The 20,210-nt window shown below is 41.7% G+C and overlaps 2 protein-coding genes across 3 annotated transcripts in view; one reads left to right on the top strand and one right to left on the bottom strand.

Annotated features, from left to right (window-relative positions):
• The window catches only part of LOC129824137 (EF-hand calcium-binding domain-containing protein 14-like), a 34,041-nt gene extending 15,559 nt beyond the window's left edge, over window positions 1–18,482 (top strand). For both annotated transcript variants that reach the window (XM_055883514.1, XM_055883513.1), the window contains exons 8-10: window positions 1,253–1,379; window positions 1,490–1,612; window positions 15,508–18,482. In XM_055883514.1, the coding sequence (XP_055739489.1) occupies window positions 1,253–1,379; window positions 1,490–1,612; window positions 15,508–15,686 (429 nt within the window). In that variant the 3' untranslated portion in view covers window positions 15,687–18,482. The remainder of the gene's footprint in view (window positions 1–1,252; window positions 1,380–1,489; window positions 1,613–15,507) is intronic.
• Window positions 18,483–18,805: 323 nt separating this feature from the next.
• Window positions 18,806–20,128, bottom strand: LOC129824138 (zinc finger protein 830-like). Its single transcript, XM_055883515.1, has one exon. The coding sequence runs from the start codon at window positions 20,027–20,029 to the stop codon at window positions 18,980–18,982; it is 1,050 nt and encodes a 349-aa protein (XP_055739490.1). The 5' UTR covers window positions 20,030–20,128; the 3' UTR covers window positions 18,806–18,979.
• Between the last annotated feature and the right edge of the window lie 82 nt (window positions 20,129–20,210).

Below are 20,210 nucleotides of genomic sequence, written 5' to 3' on the forward strand. Positions count from 1 at the left end.
TGTCTTGTTTGTTTTTTTTCCAACAAAAAAAAGTATTCAGACCCTTTACTCAGTACTTTGTTGAAGCATCTTGGCCGCGATTACAGCCTCGAGTCTTCTTGGGTATGACGCTACAAGCTTGGCACACCTGTATTTGGGGAGTTTCTTTCATTCTTCTCTGGAGATCCTCTCAAGCTCTGTCAAATTGGATTGGGAGCGTCGCTGCACAGTTATTTTCAGGTCTCTCCAGAGATGTTCGATCAGGTTCATGTCCGGGCTATGGCTATGCCTCTCAAGGACATTCAGAGACTTGTCCCGAAGCCACTCCTGCATTGTTTTGGCTGTGTGCTTAGGGTCGTCCCGTTGGAAGTTGAACCTTTGCCCCAGTCTGAGCTCCTGAGTGCTTCCTCAAGGATCTCTCTGTACTTTGCTCCGCTCATCTTTCCCTCTATCCTGACTAGTCTCCCAGTCCCTGCCGCTGAAAAACATCCCCACAACATGATACTGCCACCACCATGCCTCACCGTAGGGATGATGCCATGTTTTCTCCAGATGTGACGCTTGGCATTCCGGCCAAAGAGTTTTTAATATTGGCTCTGCATTTCACTGTCAACTCTGGGACCTTATCTAGACAGATGTGTGCTTTTCCAAATCATATCCAATCAATTGAATTTACCACAGGTGGACTCTAATCAAGTTTTAGAAACATCTCAAGGATGATCAATGGAAACAGGATGCACCTGAGCTCAATTTCGAGTCTCATAGGGAAGGGTCTGAATACTTATGTAAATAAGGTATTTCAGTTTTTTACTTAATAAATTTGCAAACATTTCTAATAACATGTTATATTAAATATAAAAATTTAACAAAATAAAAATATAATGTCAACACACCATGTTGCAACAGGTTCAAACATCTTACAATTGTACACAAATGCAGTCAAACAAATAATTTGCAACTATAAAAACAGTATAATAATACGTGGACCTAAGCAAAAAACACACAATAGTTGATATGCATATGTATTATATACACATGAATATCCTTCACAAGATTAAGTACTCTGAACTGTACAGTATCTGCAATGGGAGATTATGGGGTCATTATGGGGTATTGTGTGTCATTATGAGGTATTGTGTGTAGATTGATGAGGAAGAAACATTTATTTAATCCATTTTAGAGTACGGCTGTAACGTAACAAAATGTGGAAAAGGGATTGAATACTTTCCGAATGTACTGTGTATAAAACAAAATGTACATTTCAACCTCTAAGGACATTGTGGAGGTAGTTGTACCATTGGCTGTCAGTGGAGATGCAACAGAACCAGTAAAGGACCTGGTCACAGAGAGGGACACCAATGCAGATGGACTTAAAGCAGCAACTTCAGAAGCTACACATGGTATAAATAAGACAAGAAAGCTTAATTGTCTATTACATTTTCATAAAAAAAAATAAGTACAGTGATGTACAATGTTACCTTTGGATGACTTTGGCCTGTTCTTTCTCCAGAAAAATCCACAGATTCAAAGCCAACGAGACGTCCATGGTTTTTGACTCCAAACCGCACCAAGAGAGAGTCTGGAACAGAAAGCCCAAAGACTGTGTCATTCCCTGGAGTCAGCTCTCTGAAAGGTATTGGATACATTTTTAGTTATGAAGTTTAATATCTGTGATAATACATCACCATCTTAGTCATACGCAGTGGTGGAAAAAGTACCCAATTGTCATAGTTGAGCAGGGGTGAATGTAAGTCGGTCTGGTATGGCATCCCGGCAAAATAAATAGTGGGTGTACTCCGTACCGGTAAAACATGAGCCTATCACAATTAATACAACATGCCCGATAAACTATAGGCTATTACACCCTTATTTAACATTAATGCATGTTAGCCGCATGGAAAGATTAGCGAATTAACCTGAAACCGTGTGGTATACCCTGTAAATTGAGTTGTGGTTCGAGGAGAACACTTACATTTTGTCAAGTCGGAGATGAGTGGCCAAGACCGAGGCGTGCGTGGACAACAGTGGATGCATCAATTCATGTTACAAGTCTAGGCCTAATGATAATCGCAGAATGTAGCCTACAGGAGTACCTTTAAGTGATTGTTTGACAATCAGATGGAAACATGACTGGTTGTGTTTACGCCAAGGCATAGGCGGGGTGTCCATAAGGCTAGGGGAAGCTAAGCTTTCCTTAAAGTAAATATAATTAAATAGCCAAAATTAGCTTACTCCTGTCTATACAGAAATAAATAAAATCATTCAAAATAGGCTACTACACCAGAAAAAAAGGATTTGATCACAGAGGATCATTAGCTTCTAACAACAACAAAAAAGCTGTGGATTGTTTTAATCTCATAGCCTACAGTTGGAAGGGCCTGCAATTTGTGCAGGGATCACTGCAGATACCAAATATATTGTTGAGTTGCGATTGTCAGTGAAAAGCAGAGCAATCCAGCCAGGCATATAGCAATATTTAAAAATACCATCGCGGAAAAACTGTTTGGAAAGCAAATGGCTATTGCTGTAAAGAGATGACAATGAAAAGACTCCAATCTGTCTTTTAGTTATCAAAATCCGTAACATAATTGAGCGAACATCTTATTGGCACCAGCGAAGAATATTGGCCATATTACCGGTGAGTGTGCATATTCACTGTCTTTATCATTGGGTCAGTGCCACTTTTGTTTGTTTTTGGACAATAATTTCCTCCAGGTTAGTATTGTATTTGTGTCTCCCCTTTTCGTAGGCCGATTATATGGATCAGACATCGTTTTTATTGATCTGTTTTTTGTTGTTGTCAATGTCGGCAGAGTAGGCTACCCAGTAATTTTTGTAGTATTAAAAAAAGTGTACGCGCACTTGGGTGTCCCGTACCGGTAAGAAATTAAATCTACTTTCACCGCTGTACTTGAGTAAAAGTAAACATACCTTAACCCCCAGAGCCGATGTCTGCGCCCCCACGGAAGTCTAATTAGCATCCCCATAAAAATCAGTCAGTTTAAGCTAGAGAGATGTGTTTTTTTACTGTGTTATCCTTTAAAAAACAGTAAGGACACTATGAAAGCTTAACCAAGTTTAATTCTTCCCAGAGGATCAATACAGCTGCATTAGACAAAAACATTTTCACACAAGCACAGATATTTAGCTGTTCCCTTCATGCTAAGTCTAATACACATCTGAACAAACATTGTTCTTTACTGCTAGGCAGGACACTAGTGATATAGGCCATAAACTTTTATTTCTCCCTTAAGGTGATCTGACCTCAACCCCCCCCCTCCCTCCATCAGCATATCGAATGCGTGACGCGGGCTGGCAAAATACAGAGCCCTTCCTCGCCCTCCTTTTGGCAAATCTGACCACGACTCCATTTTGTTGTTCCCAGCCTACAGACAGAAACTAAAACAGGAAACGCGCGTGTTGAGGTCTGTTCAACGCTGGTCCGACCAATCTGATTCCACGCTTGATCACGTGGACTGGGATATGTTCTGGATAGCGTCGAACAACAACATTGATTTATACACTGATTTGGTGAGCGAGTTTATTAGCAAGTGCATCGGTGATGTTGTACCCACGGCGACTATTAAAACCTTCCCCAACCAGAAACCGTGGATTAATGGCAGCATTCGCGCAAAACTGAAAGAGCGAACCCACTGCTTTGAATCAGGGCAAGGCGACTGGAAACATGACCGAATACAAACAGTGTAGCTATTCCCTCCACAAGGCAATCAAACAAGCTAAGCCTCAGTATAGAGACAAAGTGGAGTCGCAATTCAACGGCTCAGACACGAGAGGTATTTGGCAGGGTCTACAGTCAGTCATGGACTACAAAAAAAAACCAGCCTCGTTGCGGACCCCGATGTCTTGTTCCCAGACAAACTAAACAACTTCTTTCCCTCGCTTTGAGGACAATACAGTGCCACCGACACGGCCCGCTATCAAAACCTGCAGGCTCTCCTTCACCGCAGCCAATGTGAGTAAAACATTTAAACGTGTTAACCCTCCCAAGGCTGCCGGCCCAGACAGCATCCCTAGCCCCGTCCTCAGAGCATGCGCAGACCAGCTGGCTGGTGTGTTTACGGACATATTCAATCAATCCCTATCCCATTGTTCCTGTTCCAAGAAACCTAAGGTAATTGAGCTGAACGACTATCACTTCCGTCATCATGAAGTGCTTTGAGAGACTAGTCAAGGATCATATCACCTCCACACTACCTGACACCCTAGATCCACTCCAATTTGCTTACCGCCCCAATAGGTCCACAGACGATGCAATCGCAATCACACTGCACACTGCCCTAACCCATCTGGACAAGAAGAATACCTATGTAAGAATGCTGTTCATCGACTATGGCTCAGCATTTAACACCATAGTACCCTCCAAACTTGTCATTAAGCTCGAGACCCTGTGTCACCTCCCAGCCCTGTGCAAGTGGGTCCTGGACTTTCTGATGGGACGCCCCCAGGTGGTGAGGGTAGGAAACAACATCTCCACCCCACTGATCCTCAACACTGGGGCCCCACAAGGGTGCATTTTCAGCCCTCTCCTGTACTCCCTGTTCACCCATGACTGCGGGGCCATGCACGCCTCCAACTCAATCATCAAGTTTGCAGACGACACTACAGTGGTAGGCTTGATTACCAACAATGACGAGACGGCCTACAGGGAGGAGGTGAGGGCCCTCGGAGTGTGGTGTCAGGAAAATAAACTCACACTCAACGTCAACAAAGGAGATGATCGTGGACTTCAGGAAACAACAGAGGGAGCACCCCCCTACCCACATCGACTGGACAGTACTGGAGAAGGTGGAAAGTTAAGTTCCTCGGTGTACACATCACGAACAAACTGAAATGGTCCACCCACACAGACAGCGTGGTGAAGAAGGCGCAACAGCGCCTCTTCAACCTCAGGAGGCTGAAGCAATTTGGCTTGTCACCAAAAACACTCACAAACTTTTACAGATGCACAATCGAGGGCATCCTGTTGGGCTGTATCACCGCCTGGTACGGCAACTGCTCCGCCCACAACTGCAAGGCTCTCCAGAGGGTAGTGAGGAGGTCTGCACAACGCATCACCGGGGGCAAACTACCTGCCCTCCAGGACACCTACAACACCCGATATCACAGGAAGGCCAAAAAGATCATCAAGGACAACAACCACCCGAGCCACTGCCTGTTCACCCCGCTATCATCCAGAAGGCGAGGTCCGTACAGATGTATCAAAGCTGGGACCAAGAGACTGATAGAAGCTGTTTATCTCAAGGCCATCAGACTGTTAAACAGCCATCACTAACATTGAGTGGCTGCTGCCAACATACTGACTCAAATCTCTAGCCACTTTAATAATAAAAAATTGGATATAATAAATGTATCACTAGTCACTTTAAGCAATGCCACTTTATATAATGTTTACATACCCTACATTACTCATCTCATATGTATATACTGTACTCTCTACCATCTACTGCATCTCGTCTATGCCGTTCGGCCATCGCTCATCCAAATATTTATATGTACATATGTGTATATTTACACACTTGTGTGTAAAAGGTAGTTGTTGTGAAATTGTTAGATTACTTGTTCGATATTACTGCATGGTCGGAACTAGAAGCACAAGCATTTCGCTACACTCGCATTAACACTGGCTATGTGTATGTGACCAATAAAAGTGGCCTCACAAGACTTGTCTAAAGGTCCCCCGTACCAGATGAAAAAATGTATGGCTGTATATATGGAGATAGTTTAGTGCCAAAAATAATCATAATTAAAAACATGTTTCCTGATCTTTCTTAAAAGTATGTGGACACCTGCTTGTCGAACATCTCATTCCAAAATCATGGGCATTAATATGGAGTTGGTCCCCTCTTTGTTGCTATAACAGCCTCCACTCTTCTGAAAAGGCTTTCCACTAAATGTTGGAACATTGCTGTGGGGACTTGCTTCCATTCAGCCACGAGCATTAGTGAAGTCGGGCACTGATGTTGGGGGATTATGCCAGGCTCGCAGTCGGCGTTCCAATTCATCTCAAAGGTGTTCGATGTGGTTGAGGTCAGGGCTCTGTACAGGCCAGTCATGTTCTTCCACACCGATCTCAACAAACCATTTCTGTATGGACCTCTCTTTATGCATGGGGGCGTTTCATGCTGAAACAGGAAAGGGCCTTCCCCAAACTGTTGCCACAAAGTTGGAAGCACAAAATCGTCTAGAATGTCATTGTATGCTGTAGCATTAATATTTCCCTTTACTGGAACTAAGGGGCCTATCCCACACCATAAAAAACAGCCCCAGACCATTATTCCTCCTCCACCAAACGATGCTTGGTATTGCTCATGGTGATCTTAGGCTGGTGTGCGGCTAATCTGCCATGAAAACCCAATTCATGAAGCTCCCAACGAACAGTTCTTGTGCTGACGTTGCTTCCAGGGGCAGTTTGAAACTCAGTAGTGAGTGTTGCAACCGAGGACAGAAGATTTTTTTCGTGATACGTGCTTCAGCACTCGGTGGTCCCATTCTGTGAGCTTGTGTGGCCTACCACTTTGCAGTTGAACCGTTGTTGCTCCTAGACGTTTCCACTTCACAAAAACAATACTTAAAGTTGACCGTGGCAGCTCTAGCAGGGCAGAAAATTGACTAACTGACTTGTTGGAAAGGTGGCATCCTATGACGGTTCGACATCGAAAGTCACTGAGCTCTTCAGAAAGGCCATTCTACTGCCAATGTTTGTCTATGGCTGTGTGTTCGATTTTTATACACGTGTCAGCAACGAATGGCTGAAATAGCCTAATCCACTAATTTGAAGGGGTGTCCACATACTTTTGTATTTACATTGCATTCGGAAACTATTCCGACCCCTTGACTTGTTCCACATTTTGTTACGTTACAGCCTTATTCCAAAATGGATTAAATTCAATCTACACATAATTCCCCATAAAGACAAAGCAAAAAAGCATTTTTTAGGCATTTTTGCAAATTAATTTAAAAAAAGGAAATTGTATTTACATAAGTATTCAGACCCTTTACTCAGTACTTTGTTGAAGCACCTTCGGCAGCAATTACCGCCTCGAGTCTTCTTGGGTATGACGCTACAAGCTTGGCACACCTGTAGGTGGGGAGTTTCTCCCATGCTTCTCTGCAGATCCTCTCAAGCTCTGTCAGGTTGGATGGGGAGCGTCGCTGCACAACTATTTTCAGGTTTCTCCAGAGATGTTCGATCGGGTTCATGTCCTGGCTATGGCTGGGCCACTCAAGGACATTGAGACTTGTCCCGAAGCCCCTCTTGTGTTGTCTTGGCTGTGTGCTTAGGGTTGTTGTCCTGTTGAAAGGTGAACCTTCGCCCCAGTCTGAGGTCCTGAGCGCTCTGGAACAGGTTTTCATCAAGGATCTCTCTGTACTTTGCTCCCTACATCTTTCGCTTGATCCTTACTAGTCTCCCAGTCCTTGCAGCTGAAAAACATCCTCACAGCATGATGCTGCCACCACCATGCTTCACCGTAGGGATGGTTTCAGGTTTCCTCCTGACGTGACGCTTCAGGCCAAAGAATGGTCTGAGGGTATTTAGGTGCCTTTTGGTAAACTGTAAGCGGGTTGTCATGTGCCTTTTACTGAGGTGTGGCTTCCCATCTGGCTACTCTACGATAAAGGCCTGATTGGTGAGTGATGCAGAGATGTTTGTCCTAAAAGGTTCTCCCATCTCCACAGAGGAATTCTGGAGCTCTGTCAGAGTGACCATCGGGTTCTTGGTCACCTCCCTGACCAAGGACCTTCTCCCCGATTGCTCAGTTTGACGGGGCGGCCAGCTCTAGGAAGATACTTGGTGATCCAAACTTCTTCCATTTAAGAATGATGGAGGCCACTGTGTTCTTGGGGACCTTCAATGCTGCAGACATTTCTTGGTACCCTTCCCCAGATCTGTGACTTGACACAATCCTGTTTCGGATCTCTACGGACAATTTCTTTGACTTCGTGGCTTGGTTTTAGCTCTGACATGCACTGTCAACTTATATAGACAAGTGTGCCCTTCCAAATCATGTCCAATCAATTGAACTTACCACAGATGGACTCCAATCAAGTTGTAGAAGCATCTCAAGGATGATCATTGGAAACAGGGTGCACCTGAGCTCAATTTTGAGTTTCATACAGCAAAGTGTTTGAATACTTATGTAAATAAGATATTTATTTTTAAAGGGATTCATATTAATAAATGTATAAATTATCAAACTTTTCTAAAAACCTGTTTTCGCTTTGTCATTGTGTGTAAATTGATGAGCGGGAAAACATATTGAATCCATTTTAGAATAAGGCTGTAACGTAATAAAATGTGGAAAAAGTCAAGGTGTCTGAATCATTTCCGAGTGCACTATTAGGGTTGCAACGTGTTGGAAACTTTCTGGTAAATTTCCATGTCATGTTAAGCCTGGAAATTTGGGGAATTTTGCTTCAATTCATCAAAAGTTAGCTTATAACAGTGAACCTTTTTTGTGGGATACACATAAGGCAATTCTAGGTCTTGTGGCATGTTTTGGTTAAACTATCCCCTATTCAATGGAATTGCAACCCTCTGCATGCATTCTTCCATTACATGTGCAGTGCACTCTTCCGTCAAGTACAGTTAAAGTCGGAAGTTTAAATACACCTTAGCCAAATGCATTTAAACTCAGTTTTTCATAATTTCTGACATTTAATCCTAGTAAAAATTCCCAGTATTAGGTATGTTAGGTTCACCACTTTATTTTAAGAATGTGAAATATCAGAATAATAGTAGAGAATGATTTATTTCAGCTTTTATTTCTTTAATCACATTCCCAGTGGGTCAGAAGTTTACATACACTCAATTAGTATTTGGTAGCATTGCCTTTAAATTGTTTAACTTGGGTCAAATGTTTCGGGTAGCCTTCCACAAGCTTCCCACAATAAGTTGGGTGAATTTTGGCCCATTCCTCCTGACAGAGCTGGTGTAACTGAGTCAGGTTTGTAGGCCTCCTTGCTCGCACACAACATGATGCTGCCACTCCCGTTCTTCACGGTTGGGATGGTGTTCTTCGGCATGCAAGCCTCCCATTTTCCTCCAAGCATAACAATGGTCATTATGGCCAAACAGTTACATTTTTGTTTCATCAGACCAGAGGACATTTCTCCAAAAAGTATGATCTTTGTCCCCATGTGCAGTTGCAAACAATAGTCTGGCTTTTTTATGGTGGTTTTGGAGCAGTGTCTTCTTCCTTGCTGAGCGACCTTTCAGGTTATGTCGATATAGGACTCGTTTTACTGTGGATATAGATACTTTTGTACCTGTTTCCTCCAGAATCTTCACACGGTCCTTTGCTGTTGTTCTGGGATTGATTTGCGCTTTTCACACCAAAGTACGTTCATCTCTAGGAGACAGAACGCGTCTCCTTCCTGAGTGGTATGACGGCTGCGTGGTCCCATGGTGTTTATACTTGCGTAGTATTGTTTGTACAGATGAACGTGGTACCTTCAGGTGTTTGGAAATTGCTCCCAAGGATGAACCAGACTTGTGGATGTCTACAATTTATTTTCTGAGGTCTTGGCTGATTTTCTTTTGATATTCACATGATGTCAAGCAAAGAGACACTGAGTTTGAAGGTAGGCCTTGAAATACATCCACAGGTTACACCTCCAATTGACTCAAATTATGTCAATTAGCCTATCATAGCTTCTAAAGCCATGACATCATTTTCTGGAATTTTTCAAGCTGTTTAAAGTTAGTCAATTTATTGTATGTAAACTTCTGACCCACTGGGAATGTGATGAAAGAAATACAAGCTGAGAAAAATCATTCTCTCTACTATTATACTGACATTTCACATTCTTGAAATAAAGTGGTGACTCTAACTGACCTAAGACAGGGAATTTTTACTCGTATTCAATGACAGTAATTGTGAAAAACTGAGTTTAAATGTATTTGGTTAAGGTGTATGTCAACTTCCGACTTCAACTGTATATACACGAACTGTACAGCTGATTCTTCTCAAGATCTTGCACACTAATGAGATGATATTGAGCCTACACTACTATGCTGTCTGAACCAAGGACTACATGCTTTCTGGTAAGTTTTGATTACAATACTGGGTGGGGTGAATATATTTTACGTGACATAATTTTTTGTTAACTAGTAAATATTAGCCTACAGCAAAGTGTGTTTTAAATCATTTCTAACTTGTTAACAATTTCTGCTAGTTAATTTTAGCTTGCGCCTACTAACTTAAATGTTTTAAAATAAAACACTCCTTATCTTACAAAGGAGTTTTTTTTTATATATCTAACTACTTATATTACTATTTATATTTACATGGAATTGTATTTATATTTTTTTTTACTTGTTTTTTTTCCCTAATCTTCACAGGAAAATGCCACGGGCACTATCTGATGTGTGGAGACATTTCACTGCAGCTAATGTAGAAGGAAAAGTTGTGTACATTTGCAAATACTGTGCCGAATCGTATGTGAAGAACGCAACAAAGATGCAGAATCATCTGGCCAAGTGCATAAAGTTCCCTCCGCTCTCACAACAAGCAACCTCTGACAAAAAGTCCCTCTACTTCTATTCGAGGTGAAAATGATGAATCAGACACCTTATAGATAGCAACAGCTCATGGTCCTCCTTGGAATCAAGGTTTTTTGACTCAATGGAGGAACTTAGTCAGAGAAATGCTGATGAATGTCTTGATCGAGCTGTGTATGCAACTGGTTCACCTCAGATGCTCACAGGCAATGTATATTGGAAGAGATTTCTGAATGTTCTTCGCCCAGCATACACCCCTCCAACCAGACATGCTTTATCTACTCATTTGCTGGATGCAGAGTTCAAGTGAAGGTCAAGCAAATCATTGAGAAAGTAGACTGTATTGCAATCATCTCTGATGGGTGGTCGAATGGTTGTGCGAAAGGAATAATTAACTACATCTCCACCCTTCAACCAGTATTCTACAAGCGCACAGACACAATGGACAACAGATACACTGGTCTCTACATTGCAGATGAGCTGAAGGCCGTCTTGGACCTCAAAAGGTATTTGCACTGGTGACAGACATTTCTGCGAACCTGCTTGCTCTAAAGTGGAGGAGTCCTACCCTCACATCACACCCATTGGCTGTGCTGCTCATGCATTGAATCTGCTCCTCAAGGACATCATGGCACTGAAAACAATGGATACACTCTACAAGAGAGCCAAGGAAATGGTTAGGTATGTGAAGGGTCATCATGTTATAGCAATAATCTTCCTCACCAAGCAAAGTGAGAAGAATAAGAGCACTACATTGAAGCTGCCCAACAACACCCGTTGGGGTGGTGTTGTCATCATGTTTGACAGTCTCCTGGAGAGGAAGGAGTCTCTCCAAGAAATGGCCATATCACAGTCTGCCAATATGGACAGCACCATCAAGAGGATCCTCCTGGATGATGTATTTTGGGAGAGAGTGGTAAGCAACCTGAAACTCCTGAAACCTGTATCAGTAGCCATTGCACGGATTGAGGGAGACAATGCCATCCTGTCTGATGTTCAGACTCTGCTTGCAGATGTAAGAGAAGAAATCCATACTGCCCTGCCCACTTCACTGTTCCTCCAAGCAGAGGAAACTGCAGTTCTGAAATACATAAAAAAGCATGAAGATTTCTGCCTGAAGCCCATACACACCACAGCATAGATGTTGGACCCCAAGTTGCTGGCAAGAGCATCCTGTCTGGTGCAGAGATCAACAAGGCCTATGGTATCATCACTACCGTGTCTTGCCACGTTCTTGGCAGTCTGGTGAAGTATACTTCCATTCAGGGTTGGAAAGTGGGTGAAGATGAAGCCTCAGAGTCTGATGTTCAAGAGGTGGACATTGAGGAGGTCCAGGGAGAAGACATGGAAGCCTGAGAGGAAGACAACCAAAGCTTTAGTTTCTAGACTATCATTTTACAGATGTATGTTGAAAACGTTTTTAGGAGATGCGATAGATCATTGGGGATCATTCAATATTCCCTTTTGTTGTTCAGTGAAATCATCCCATGTGAAGAGACAACTCGTTTAATTAAAGTTGAATTCGTAACTAAATCGTTTTTTTTATTTCTATTGGAAGGTTTTAATCATTTGCAATTATGTCTAATTATAATAAGGTAAACAGTTTATGTTTCTGTCTCCATACAGTGGGGCAAAAAAGTATTTAGTCAGCCACCAATTGTGCAAGTTCTCCCACTTAAAAAGATGAGAGGCCTGTAATTTTCATCATAGGTACACTTCAACTATGACAGACAAAATGAGAAAAGAAAATCCAGAAAAATCACATTGTAGGATTTTTTATGAATTTATTTGCAAATTATGGTGGAAAATAAGTATTTGGTCAATAACAAAAGTTTATCTCAATACTTTGTTATATACCCTTTGTTTGCAATGACAGAGGTCAAACGTTTTCTGTAAGTCTTCACAAGGTTTTCACACACTGTTGCTGGTATTTTGGCCCATTCTTCCATGCAGATCTCCTCTAGAGCAGTGACGTTTTGGGGCTGTTGCTGGCCAACACGGACTTTCAACTCCCTCCAAAGATTTTCTATGGGGTTGAGATCTGGAGACTGGCTAGGCCACTCCAGGACCTTGAAATGCTTCTTACGAAGCCACTTCTTCGTTGCTCGGGCGGTGTGTATGGGATCATTGTCATGCTGAAAGACCCAGCCACGTTTCATCTTCAATGCCCTTGCTGATGGAAGGAGGTTTTCACTCAAAATCTCACGATACATGGCCCCATTCATTCTTTCCTTTACACGGATCAGTCGTCCTGGTCCCTTTGCAGAAAAACAGCCCCAAAGCATGATGTTTCCACCCACATGCTTCACAGTAGGTAATGTGTTCTTTGGATGCAACTCAGCATTCTTTGCCCTCCAATCACAACGAGTTGAGTTTTTACCAAAAAGTTATATTTTGGTTTCATCTGACCATATGACATTCTCTCAATCTTCTTCTGGATCATCCAAATGCTCTCTAGCAAACGTCAGACGGGCCTGGACATGTACTGGCTTAAGCAGGGGGACACATCTGGCACTGCAGGATTTGAGTCCCTGGCGGCGTAGTGTGTTACTGATGGTAGGCTTTGTTACTTTGGTCCCAGCTCTCTGCAGGTCATTCACTAGGTCCCCCCATGTGGTTCTGGGATTTTTGCTCACCGTTCTTGTGATTTTTTTTTGACCCCACGGGGTGAGATCTTGCGTGGAGCCCCAGATCGAGGGAGATTATCAGTGGTCTTGTATGTCTTCCATTTCCTAATAATTGCTCCCACAGTTGATTTCTTCAAACCAAGCTGCTTACCTATTGCAGATTCAGTCTTCCCAGCCTGGTGCAGGTCTACAATTTTGTTTCTGGTGTCCTTTGACAGCTCTTTGGTCTTGGCCATAGTGGAGTTTGGAGTGTGACTGTTTGAGGTTGTAGACAGGTGTCTTTTATACTGATAACAAGTTCAAACAGGTGCCATTAATACAGGTAACGAGTGGAGGACAGAGGAGCCTCTTAAAGAAGAAGTTACAGGTCTGTGAGAGCCAGAAATCTTGCTTGTTTGTAGGTGATCAAATACTTATTTTCCACCATAATTTGCAAATAAATTCATAAAAAATCCTACAATGTGGTTTTCTGGATTTTTTTTCTCATTTTGTCTGTCATGGTTGAAGTGTACCTATGATGAAAATTACAGGCCTCTCTCATCTTTTTAAGTGGGAGAACTTGCACAATTGGGGGCTGACTAAATACTTTTTTTGCCCCACCGTATGATATGGTAAGTATATCCAATGCAAAACAAATCTACATTAAATCGTATTAATATTAATTTGCCTATATTTCCATTAACTCCCATGGAAAGTTTCCACCTCTGAATATTCCCCAAAATGTGCATCTCTCAGACACTTCAGAAAAAACATCCTTTTGATTTTCTGGGGGGGCTGCTATCTGTTTTTCTATGTGTTTGTATGGGCTAATGGGAGAGAGAAAATGTTTTTCATATTTTAAAATTCAAAAGGCAGTAAGGCCAACATTGTTTTTTTCCTTCATATTATAAAATTCTAAATCAAATAGCAAAATGATCCTTGTTATGACCTTCATAAAACAATGCCATATGGCTCATTAGTAGAACCCCTCTCCCCCGGATTAGACAGGGTTTAGACTGCTATGGATTTTTAACAGAAAATGACTCAAGTGAAAGTCACCAAGTAAAATATTACTTGAGTAAAAGTCTAAAAGTATTTGGTTTTAAATATACTTAAGTGTCCAAATTAAAGGTATACATTTAAATTTCCTTATATTAAGAAAACCAGATGGCATGTCGTTTTTTATAGCCACTCCAACGCATAATTTACAAAGTATTTGTGTTTAGTGAGTCCGATAGATCAGCGGTAGTAGGGATGACCAGGTATGTGCTCTTGAGTGTTTAAGTTGCATTTTCCTATCCTGCTAAGCATTCAAAATGAAATGAATACCTTTGGGTGTTAAGGAAAATGAATGGTGTGAAAAGTACAAGATAATCCACCTGACCAGTGTGGCATATTAAGAAGCTGATTAAACAGCATTATCATTACACAGATGCACCTTGTGCTGGGGAGAATTAAAGGCCACTCTAACATGTGCAGTTTTGTCACACAACACAATGTCACAATTGGCATGCTGACTGCAAGAATGTTCACCAAAAACTACATTATTTAATGTTAATTTCTCTACCGTAAGCCGCCTCCAACGTCATTTTAGAGAATTTGGCAGTACGTCAAACCGGCCTCACAGCCGCAGACCACATGTAACCACCGTATGCACAAACTGTCAGAATCCGTCTCAGGGAAGCTCATGCGTGCTCGTCGTCCTCACAAAGGTCTTGACCTGACTGGAGTTTGTGGGCAAATGCTCACCTTCGATGGCCATTGGCACACTGGAGAAGTGTGGTCTTCACGGATTAATCCTGTTTTCAACTGTACTGGGCAGATGGCAGACAGCGTCGTGTGGGCGAGCGGTTTGCCAATGTCAACGTTGAACCGAGTGCCCCATGTTAGCAGTGGGGTTATGGTATAGGCAGGCATAAGGAATGGACAACGAACACAATTGCATTTTATCACCGTCCATCACTTAACCACCATGAAGTTCATTTTATTTAATCTGTCTATAAACTCTTAATGCGTTTCACGTCGTAGTGGTAGTACAACGTAGTATTTCATCCTGTATCTCCAAGTTTTCAACATGGTTTATGATATCAATATTTGCACATAAAGGAGTTTCCAAGACAATTGATGCATAATGGTTTTACCGACACAAAGATCCCACATTGTCGAACTAACAAATTGTCTCTCGACATTTGACATTGTACCGACACTTCCTGTTTCCATCACGCCTGTCATTTTATTTTATACTGTATGACTTTACGCACATAAAAACTGTGGATGGAAATGTGCTTGTTTACAGAGTATCCTGCATACACAAGGAGAAATGCAGCTGTAAAAGTCAGAATTTATTTTATTTTGTGGCCAATTAACAATTACCTGAAACCTCTCTTCTACTTCCAATAGATCTCAAAGAGCTCTTTGAGCGCTCGGGAACCGACCCCACCTCTCAGGGAATGTCTTACCGAGTCCTGAGGAAATTATTTGACACAGCAACGCCAGACCCCCATAGCCTGGAACGCTACGACAAAGACGGGGACCAGAGATTCTCACTGGCTGAAATGAAAGCTGCTGCTGGTCTGTGAGAAGAGGAGTGGCAGAGGCAGCAGTGGAAGGAGAAGAGGTCTCTGGTGTGTGTGTGGAGTGCCTCACAGTAAAGACGGTTGCACTTTTATTGAACTAAGTATTTAATAACAAAATGACTAATAACAAACTGAATGTTGAACAGTAGCACTGGCATGCCCCCCCCACCCCCACACACACACACACACCTTACTGGTCCTACATGCCTAGAGTAAGCAACTCAGATCCAAGCTTCGATATTTCTTATTATTTTCCAAAACAGTTTACAAAATTGTACTTTTCAGAATTTATTTTTATTTTTAATTTATGACCAGTTGATGTCAAAGGAATTGTTGAGAAAAGTCAAAATATCACATTATAATGTAGTTCCTACCACACACACACTCCCGTTTTAGATAAGTTCAGATCATCTTTGCTTATTTTCTGTCTTTATACATGTTTTGTTGTAAGTCTTGAGTTATTTTCTGTATTCTTATTTGGATTTTAATGTAACACAGAGACTCTAGACATACCCTTAACCCAACCATAGTTTGTTTTTAAGTCTGCAATATTTGAAGGGCTATAAACACACACTTTTAACTAGTTCAGAATGAATCATGTTGAAATATTAACTCCTGAAGCATATGTAGCAATAATACAATGTAAATTAGCTTATACTAACGGACTATAGTGATCACTTCAATTTGCAGTATATACAGTACCAGTAACACCTACTCATTAAAGGGTTTTTCTTTATTTTACTATTTTCTACATTTTAGAGTCATAGTGAAGACAAACTATGAAATAACAAATATGGAATGATGTAGTAACCAAAAAAGTGTTAAACAAATATATTTTAGATTCTTGAAAGTAGCAACCCTTTGCCTTAGACAGCTTTGCCTTCTCTCCAACCAGCTTAACCTGGAATGCTTTTCCAACAGTCTTGAAGGAGTTCCCACGTATGCTGAGCACTTGTTGGCTGCTTTTTCTTCACTCTGCGGCCCAACTCATCCCAAACCATCTCAATTCGGTTGAGGTCGGGTGATTGAGGAGGCCAGGTCATCTGATGCAGCACTCATCACTCTCCTTTGTCAAATAGCCCTTACACAGCCTGAGGGTGTTTTGGGTCATTGTCCTGTTGAAAAACAAATGATAGTCCCACTAAGCGCAAACCAGATGGGATGGCGTATCGCTGCAGAATGCTGTGGTAGCCATGCTGGTTAAGTGTGCCTTGAATTCTAAATAAATCAATGACAGTGTCACCAGCAAAGAACCCCCACACCATCACACCACCTCCTCCTTGCTTTACGGTGGGAACTACATATGCGGAGATCATCCGTTAACCTACTCTGTCTCTCACAAAGACAGCGGTTTGAATCAAAAATCGCAAATTTGGACTCATCAGACCAAAGAACAGATTTCCACCAGTCTAATGTCCATTGCTCGTGTTTCTTGGCCCAAGCAAGTCTCTTCTTAGTATTGGTGTTTAGTAGTGGTTTCTTTGCAACAATTTGACCATGAAGGCCTGATTCACACAGTCTCCTCTGAACAGTTGATGTTGAAATGTGTCTGTTACTTGTACTCTGCAGCATTTATTTGGGCTGCAGTTTCTGAGGCTGGTAACTCTAATGAACTTATCCTCTGCAGCAGAGGTAACTCTGGTTCTTCCTTTCCTGTGGCGGTCCTCATAAGAGCCAGTTTCATCATAGTGCTTGATGGTTTTGCGCCTGCACTTGAAGAAACTTTCAAAGTTCTTGAAATGTTCCGTATTGACTGACCTTCATGTCTTAAAATAATGATGGACTGTTGTTTCACTTTGCTTATTTGAGCAGTTTTTGCCATAATATGGACTTGGTCTTTTACCAAATAGGGCTATCTTCTGTATACCACCCCTACCTTGTCACAACAACTGATTGGCTCAAATGCATTAAGAAGGTAAGAAATTCCACAAATGAACTTAACAAGGCACACCTGTTAATTGAAATGCATTCCAGGTGACTACCCCATGATGCTGGTTGAGAGAATAGCAAGAGTGTGAAAAGCTGTCATCAAGGCGACTTTGAAGAACCTCAAATATAAAATACATTTTGATTTGTTGAACACTTTTTGGTTACTACATGATTTCATATGCTATTTCATAGTTTTGATGTCGTCACTATTATTCTACAATGTAGAAAATAGTAAAAATAAAGAAAAACCCTGGAATGAGTAGGTGTGTCAACTTTTGACTGGTACTGTAAGTGTTGTGTGTAGTACTGAAGAAAGACAAAAGTAAGCACACCTGGCTGTGATAATGTAACTGATAGTGAGAGAAGCACTGATCCCTCTTGATTCTGTAATTGTGTGTGGGCCTTTACATGATGAAATGCAAATGTACAAATCAAAACATGTCAAATCACTCAACACTGTCGTATGATGTAAATATGGTAGAATTGTTTTATATGGTATCATGTAATATTGACTTGTTTGGGGGGGGGGGGGGGGGGGGGGGACTTGGGCTGCTTTGTATAGCTAGAGGACTGTAGATAATCCTCAGCATTGTTATGGAAATTGTTTTATGACGTTGTGCTTTGCATGTTTCTCAATGTAACATGAATAAATGTGTAATTTATCAATTTAACATAAAGGACTGTTTGAACATAATTTTGTTTTGCAGGGTAATGGTATGGAATTCTGTAACTCAATTAGGTAAAACAGATTTTGAATTGCCATTTAGATTTCCGACAGGAATATTGTCCCTACAAAGATGTGTGCTTTGGGAATTTTATTAATGTTTTGTGCGAGCACTAATGAATAAATGAAAATGTGGATTAACAGGATTTTACAATCTGTAGTTTCCATACTTTTTCAAACGTTAGACGGTATTCAAGTCAAGGTCCTCATAAAGGAGGACTCTAGTTTTTGTTTTGGAATGCAGTGTATCATGTACCAGTATGCACCAGGTTCTGATAATGAGGAACAGATGGGGTGTAAATTGAATATGTTTTGTTTGTATTAGCTGTGATTGTATATTTCTTGTGCAACCACAGAGGAAACTAAATTAGTGTGCATTTTATTATGGGTTTGAGCTGTGTGTAAGAGCTTCAGGAATGAGAATTTAGGATTTGGCTGTGTGCGACAGTCTGACAGTAGAAAAACAGCATTTACCACAAAAGCATTTTATATAGACATAAAAACTGTAGAAGACAACACTTTTAGATATCCTCAACAAATGTTTGTCATTGACATTGAGGGAGAAAAGAAGTGGCTTCCTATGCAACTTCGCTCTTTTATTTATAATCTGGAGAAACCTTTTGATCAAAAGGCCCTGGGAATTTTAAGCAAGGGCGCCTTTGGCCCTCCAGTCCCTTGACAACAAGTGGAGCAGCTCTTCTTCATCCTCATCACTTCTGCTGGAGTCTTCCTGGTCTTCTGTTTTCTCCTTCACAACCTTCTTCACCACATCTTGCTTATCTCTCAGTACCTCAACCCTCCGGTAACATTCAATTTGCTCATCGATTTCATCAATCTGACGCTCAAAACGACCCTCCTCGTCATCCTCGGCTACAATGGCCTCTGATTTGGTGTTCACCTGCCGCATTTCCTTTTGGAACTCTTCCCACTCCTTATCCATTTGATCTTTGGGAGCATCGACATTACGGACTTTGGCATCTCTCACTGGGTCGTCAAAGAAGCCTTCTGGTAGCGATTCAGGTGTATTTCCCTTCTTCTCCACACTCTTCTCAGTTTCATCTGGTTTGAGGATAGACCCTGAATGAGAAGCAGCTGGGACAGCTGGAATGGTGCTGTTGTCGAAGAAATCAGATGGGAGTCCTGGGGCAGGTGCCCCCTTCTGCACACCCAAGCTAGAATCTGCCCCCTGGTCACCAGCCTCCTCTTCATCACTGTCTTCATCATAGACTCCGGCCAAAAGACTCAGCCTAGCAGATGTCGTTTTTTTCAATATTCCAGGTAGTTTCTTCGGCCCCGGTGGGGCAGGTTTAGCAAAGAAATCATCAGGTAGCCCTGACGTAGATAACTGCTCTGTACCTGCCACTGGTTTAAACTTCTTCCCATTCGTGTCTTCAGATTCCAAAGCTTTCCTTTTAAGCGAAGGATGGGGTCCTTGACTTGTATTACTTTGTTTAGACCCCTTGAGCTCGGAAACGTTCTCCTTGTGCTGTTTTCCAAGAATGTGAGTCTGCCACAATAGTTCATTCTTTACTCGCTCGTTGCAGAGTACGCAGCTAAGGTGATCGAGACTGTTGTACTTGGCATATGGGGATTCGACACGCTTCTTATCTATCGTTTGCCTTTGTTTCTCTCTCATTAACCGTCGCAGTTCATCTTGATGTATCACTTTCTTCTGCTTATTTTTTGGAGGCATTCTTTCATTGAGTTTCAAACCAAATTTCAGAACGCTTGGGAAAGAAAAAAAACACGGATTGTGTCTTCATTCAAGACCTGTAGTAGGCGTCAAACATATTGCCAGATTTAAGTTTGAGAACAAATACTGTAAATTATACCCAACGCTGGTACTTTTACAATGCATATATCATCACGAGTTA

This window comes from Salvelinus fontinalis, chromosome 26 (genome assembly GCF_029448725.1).
Source record: "Salvelinus fontinalis isolate EN_2023a chromosome 26, ASM2944872v1, whole genome shotgun sequence".
Classification (NCBI taxonomy): Eukaryota; Metazoa; Chordata; class Actinopteri; order Salmoniformes; family Salmonidae; genus Salvelinus; species Salvelinus fontinalis.

What these genes read in the sequence shown, in the direction of transcription:
- LOC129824138 (XM_055883515.1), bottom strand. Translation starts at nt 20,029, where the DNA reads ATGCCTCCAAAAAATAAGCAGAAGAAAGTGATACATCAAGATGAACTG.